General features: G+C 27.2%; 1 protein-coding gene across 1 annotated transcript; it reads right to left on the bottom strand.

The window, feature by feature from the left end:
- Positions 1-250: 250 nt before the first annotated feature.
- LOC139426759 (uncharacterized) lies at positions 251-6,740 on the bottom strand. Its single transcript, XM_071186648.1, has 3 exons — positions 6,732-6,740; positions 1,838-3,470; positions 251-648 (listed from the first exon to the last, which is right to left on the bottom strand). The coding sequence occupies exons 1-3, from the start codon at positions 6,738-6,740 to the stop codon at positions 251-253; spliced, it is 2,040 nt and encodes a 679-aa protein (XP_071042749.1).
- Positions 6,741-7,022: the final 282 nt, after the last annotated feature.

Here is a 7,022-nt window from a genome sequence, read left to right as displayed (position 1 = left end):
AGCAAAGCAATATGGAGTATTAAAAATAACAGAGTATTATTAGACTTTGATTTAATCACTTGTTACATAATACAACCTAATTATTATTTTCCATGTTACCGTAATGAAAGTATTTCTTTACTAGCCATACTTGTATTTTAAAAACAAATGACAGAACATTGGTTGCAGACATGAAACATCTGCGATTTTGCAAGTTATAAATAATTTATTTTCTCTCGTTAGTAAGCATATCTTCGTAATTAAAATCACATTATCGGAAAAATTCTTTTCCTGCTGGTAAACTGGTCATTTTGAATTTCTTCATTTTTCTGCACTGCTCTAAAAGTTCACTGGCCATTCGAAGGCTCTCATGAGTTCTTCCTCCTTGAGAAAACTGACCATTACATTGATTTCTTGTTCTATCGAATCTCATTGTTATTTCAGCTAAATCATCACCTGCTTCAGAATCAGTTGATGAAAGACAGTCCCGATCGAAGTTTTCTGATCTTAGCAACCGCTGTCTGTCCATCGGTGGTAATGGTAAATCTGTTGTGAGTCGTTTTGACAGAGTGAAATAGCCTTCTCTGCAAGGCTCTGCCTTCTCAATGTTCGTATTTTGCATCAGATCTGTAAGATTTATTTCAAGCTTTGTATCTTTCATAAGTGCGCCTGAAAAATTTTAACGTGTTCTTATGTATCATCTATAGTATTATATAAATGAATTATACCACAAAAAAAAACTACGCAATAAAATAGCTGTGCAATAAATTATAAAAGTGCTAAAATAATTTAAAATAAATGCGCATGAACAACCAGCCCATATGGAAAGGCAAACCTAGCGGCTTACATATTTTCTGTCATGGGTTAATTTGCAATTCTCAATCCCTATGCTCCACCCTACCTGACCTTCAATAATAGCTCATAAATCCATTTAGTCTTTAATTAAAATAGTTTTTTTCTATCTTTATTAAAAATTATAAATTCTATAAAATATTTTAAGCGCAATAGAAGTTACTTTTTGGATTAATTGGTAAAATATTGTATCAAATCAGCTCAAACACTGAAAAGATATTGTTTCTGTAATTATAAGAAACTAAATAAAAATTACGATAAATCAGAGGAATAAAAGTAGTACTAAAATCTAATACTTTCTTTTTGCTTAAAATTACTTGTTAATATTTTGATGTTTAAAAATTTACCTTTTCAACGATAAATAATTATAATGATGCGTTCAGTACATTTTTGTAGTTTTCGTAACTTTATTTTTGTTTTTTTCTTTTAACCCGTAAAAATTTAATGGTTGCATAATTTATGTTTTGTCAAAGTGTCTCAGAGCATGTTTTTGTGGAGAATTTTAACCATGGAATGTCTAATTATGAACATTATTGGACAATTTAATGTATACAGATATACAATTTAATGTATACAGAGAGAGAAAGAACGATTAATAGGGCGAACTGTCACATGTACTATTTATAGCTTCTAGAATTTGAATCATAATACCTGCAGCTTAAGTATTGTCTTGGGAAAATGTAATGATAAGCCTCATTCTCAAAATTATTTAAAACAAATTTTTTTTATCAAAGCGAAACATCATTTCCGTGTAAATAATAAAGTACGTGAGTGTTTTGTGTTATTATCGAGACAATTTGGTATAAAAATGTTAAATTTAAATTATAAAAATATCAATGTAAACTTTCATTGTCACTGTAAGCCTTTTTCACTACAAATGTGTATTATTTTTTAGAAAAACGAGAGTTTTCAATTCTAAGCAAAATTTTGTGACTCATATTTATAAAACTCTGTAAAATATTTATAAACCGAAATTCAAGACTTAAAAATTTTATAAAATATTTACCATTTTCATCCTTAATCTGTTTGACGTCCTCATCTTTTCTTTCAGAAAATTGTTTATTTATATTTTTACATTTTAGTGAGTTGTGCCTTCTACTTAAAGATGCTGCTTCTTTTTTAAAGCGGAAGCCAATTGTAATAAATATTGCAAAGGCTATAGCCAGAATCCCAAGAATAATAATTTTAGCTGAGGAATTATCTTGAAAATATTGACTTCTCGATTTATTTCTCATTTGTCCAAAAAATAATGTAAGATTGCCAAACTTTTGGTTTAGAAGAAAGTCTTCATTAATAGAAATTTTTGAATGAGATCTTAGCTTGTACTTTGACTCGATTACTTTGAATGTTTCGTTTGTTTGTAAAGGCGTTTTATTTTGTGAATGATCTGGAAAATAATTCAAATTTAACCTAATCTTAAATACTTCATCAGACTTATCGTGCTTTCTTTCTTCCTTACTGAATTGGTCTCTTTTTTCAATATTTGATGAATCAAAATGCCTTGTTGAGAGATAAGAGGTGTCTGTCGTATTTATAAAAGGCGTTAGTCTATCACGAATTTGGTCTGATTTGGTTTCTTGTTCCTTTTTTAAATAGTTTCTTTTTTCAATATCTGAAGAATAAAAATGATTTGGTTTATATGTGAAAGTTATCGGAAACGGTATTTTATCATCAGATGTATTTTGTTTAATTCCCTCTTTGTTTGGTTGGTCTCTTTTTTCTATCTCTGCTGATTCAAAATATTTTGCTGGGGGATGTAGGTTGTCTGTCATATTTATAACAGGCAATATTGCACCACGAGATAGGTTTTGTTTGGTCTGTCTTTCCTTCTCTAACTGGTCTTTATTTTCCATATCTGATGAATGAAATGTTTTAGAATAATCATCACGATTCGTTAATTCTGTATTCGAGCGAGAAATGCTTGTTAATGTAAGTGATTCAAAGTATTGTGTTGGTGGTATTTTGTAATCTAAATTAGAAAACGCATTTTGGGTTTCATCCAGGTATGTATCGAAAGAGTTCTCATTGACACTTTGATCAAATTTCTTTGTTCCCACATCGTTTTCTCCAGTTGTGTTTGACATAATTTCGGATGCAGTTGAAAGAGACAATTTTTCATCAATATTTATGAGGAGATCTCTTATTTGTTCTAGGAGTCTATCCTCATCTTCTACTTTCCTTTCGATATGTGTTTTGAAATCTTTATTGTCTACAATATCTGGATTTGGAGAATCTCGTTTTTTTAAATTGTTCTTTGTCGTGTACCAGTTTGGTAAAGTATTAGAATAAAACGATGCTTGATTGGCATACTTGGAAATTTTATTTCTCCGTTGTTCTATATTTTGAGCAAGTGATCTCAGGGGAAATTCGGACGAGGCATCTTTCAAAATGTTATAGTCATAAATTCGAGTTTTCTCTAAATCTAATTTCTCTTTCCTTTTTTGAAATTGTTTTGGTGCTCTTTTCCTCCCATGAGATTCCTGAATATAATTATACTTGTTAGCGAAATGGAAAGGCAGCTTCCAGGTGAGAGCAGAGTTCAAATTGTATTTTTCATCTGACACTTGCTTAACAGTATTACCAGTTTGACGTTTTCTTCTTTCATATTCTCCTTTGTATATTCCGTTTGATAAGGCATTCTGAAATAAATAAAAGCAAATTGCTGTTAAATTCTAGTAACTACAAATAGGTTAACATTCGGTATTTCTTCTTTAATTAATTATCAAATCTGAAAACTTAACATCTTATTCAAATCCTATTTTTTCATTAAAAACTACATATAAAATACAAAAAAATATGCTTTTGTTTAAAAAATTTGTTTATTGCCTTGTTTGCTTAAAGTAGAATAAACTATTAGCTAGGAGTGTATCTATGAGAATATTTACGACGCTGCAAACAAATAAAGTCCACTTTCGGATATTAAAATCATTACATTAGCATTATTACATGCATTGTCTTTACATTGACTTCTACCATATTCTAATGTAATGATAAAATGAAAATTGTTATTCTGGAAAATGAAAAAAAATAAATGAATAAATTAAAAAAAACAGTATTATTCTAGCACCGTTAAAAATATAAAAACTCTCAATTAATATTACTTTAACAAATAATATAAAACAATTCACACTTTTTAGCAATTATGAAACAAAAACAAAATGTCATTACTTATGGTGTGTAATAAACTTTGATTTTTTTTATTTTATTCTAAATTTTTTTTATTAGTTATTCATGCACATTATTAATCAAAAAAATGTTTATTTATTAATTATTTATGTTTTTTAAGACTTAAATTTTTTTTAAAGTAAAATGGAATCAACAGTAAAATATTTTCACCAACAGTCTGATTTAGTAGTTTTCAAAAATCTAATCATATAAATATTTAAAATCATTCAAAGTAATGGAAACTTATTATCAACAGGTATGGAAATATTATGTAGCAAGAGATTCTTTCTTATGTTTTCCATTATATTTTTTTGAAAACTCAGGTTACAGAAGTAAGGCTCATATTTATAAAAAAAATTAGTTATATGTCAAATTTTAAGTAAGAAAAATCTTTTGTAAAAAAATAAGATTACCTTTACCTCATTTTTATAATTCCTTTTCATTTTAAAGCTTCTTGCATTTCTAATATCTATTTGCAGATAAAAGCTTAACAAAAAATATAAAAGGCAATATGGCATCGACTTATTCATCATTCTAATGGAAGTGATAAAATGCTTTTCTTATATACTAATTTTATTGATTTCAGCAACAATAACAACAAAAAAAATGCGCATTGTTGAAATTATTAGCTTTTAAAGAATAACTTTTTCTCTTCAAGCAAGAAATTTGCATTATGTAAACTAATGACCTACTAAATACTTCTGTCAAAAAATATGCAAGAATAAACATTTCTTTTGTTGGAAATCTTTACGAATTTAAAGTATTTTCTAAACAGTATTTTGGAAATAAAATGGAAATTTTTTTTTAAACCATTTTCATGTTAATGAGCATTAGTTAGAATTTCATATTCTTATATAATAAGCAAATGCAAACAAAAATTGTGCAACAAGAATGAGTTGTGTAATAGGTAATTGCATTTTGAGGTGACCTTTGTATATGTAACAAAAAATATTACGAGAAAATTGTATTCAAGAGTTAGTTTTTGCATCGACAAAATTGTACTTGATTCTGGTAGATTTTATTTTGTATTTAGGTATCCCTCAGTTCGTTTTTAAAATTTCGCAACTTAAACGCAAATACTTTTTTTTAATTGTGAAAAATGATAATATGAAGTAAGTAACAAGAGGCAGTCTATTATTGTAAGTTATTAATTTTATGAATTAATGATAGTGTACTAGAAATGTAAACATGGCTAACATTTCAACCTTAAACACGAAAATGTTTTTTTAATTGTGAAAAAAATTATAATACTAGAAAATTAAATACTACTGTTAGGGTCAGTGGTGTTGGTAAGTGTATTTGTTTTCAACAGTGCAAAAATTATAATACCAGAAAAATTACTATCATTTCCACTGCTGTATCATGAACATAAATATGTGAGAATAGTGAATAAATATGTAAGAATAGTGAATATAATTAACATTGTTGGAGCTTATACGATATGATATTTTAAAAATGGAAAGGTGTGAAAGTAAATATTTAAAGACAAGAATGAGACCAAGTGATATTATTAGAGCATTAACCGATATACAATTCTTTTATAAAGGGCAATAATTTTATCATTTTTTTCAACCATTATACAAATACATTATTCTGACTTTTAATTAAATGCAAGCGTGAGAGTTAAGAGAAAAAAAAAACAGCAATTTTAAAATTACTACATTAGATGGCAGATAAAGGTCAAGTAATTTAAGATATAAATACTAATTATTATATACTTTAAAATCCATAAGTTTTATTTGACACTAAATTTCAAGACAAAATCATGTAAATATGTAACTCCAATAACTATTTAATGTGACGATATCAATTCTGTCGGGCACAAAAAACAAAACTAGTTAGAACACCTTGGGTATATTAGAAGAGGGGGAATATCTGAGGGGAAACAAAAAATAGCGGAAGTATAATTTCTATACGTGTGTTGAAGACTTCTGTACTGAGTGCTATATAAAAGAAAACGAGCCATGCTGAATAACTTTTGATCTATTGATTAGATCTTCACATTCTAGGATTCAATCTTAATTGATGAAGGGGTTAATTCAAATATACTAATTAATTAGTGCAGACTATTTTTTAAATTACGAAATTAGACACAAATACATACGTTCACTAAAAAAACTAACCTTTTTTTCGGCGGATTCGTATATCTAATCACCAAAATATAGGAAGCATCCGCATTCTATGAAATATGGTCCCCATAGTTTGGTCAGGGGGGTGATCCAAAGTTTGCACCCCATAATAATAATTTTAGTTTTTGAGCATTTCGCCATATCTAGAGAACTTTCTAAGAGAATTTAAACATTTTTGCACACAATTATAAAATTTGTTTGCCCAAAGATGATCCCATGCAAGAAATAAATTTTAATAAATATTTGTAATTTATTATTTTATTTAATAATCGTCATAAACATTACGAATTGTAAGATATTTAATTTTTATATCATTTTCGAGTATTTAATTTTACATGGCAAAATACAAAATTTAAGTGAAATCGGTCAAATAGTTGTTGAGAAAATCTGACTGAATAAGTATATGAGTAGGTTACTTAAAATTAGTAAATTATTTGATTTATTAATTAAGATAATTCAAATTGAAGAATAGTTTTTAACTTCGTCATACTTTAAAAAAAAAGGATTACAAATAAATAAAAGTATGAGTGAATGTTTATGTTACTCAAAGTAGTAAATTACTAGATTTATTAATAAGGAGAATTTTAATTGAACAATAGTTCTTACTTTCGCCATACTTCCAAAAAAATATCATTACAGTTCAATAAAAGTATGAGTGAATGGTTATGTTGCTCAAATGTAGTAAATTACTGGATTTATTAATTAAGATAATTCAAATTGAACAAGAGTTCTTATCTTCGTCATACTTTGAAAAAAATCATAACAGTTAAATAAAAGTATGAGTGAATGTTTATGTTACTTAACTTAAGCAAATTACTCGATTTATTAATTAAGGTAATTCTATTTGAACAATAATTTTTAGTTTCGCAATACTTTACAAAAAAGGATTACAATTAA

The sequence above is a fragment of the Parasteatoda tepidariorum genome, chromosome 1 (assembly GCF_043381705.1).
Source record: "Parasteatoda tepidariorum isolate YZ-2023 chromosome 1, CAS_Ptep_4.0, whole genome shotgun sequence".
NCBI classification, from domain to species: Eukaryota; Metazoa; Arthropoda; class Arachnida; order Araneae; family Theridiidae; genus Parasteatoda; species Parasteatoda tepidariorum.
The sequence above is the reverse complement of the archived record's forward strand: the minus strand, read 5'-3'. Positions and strand labels throughout refer to the sequence as shown.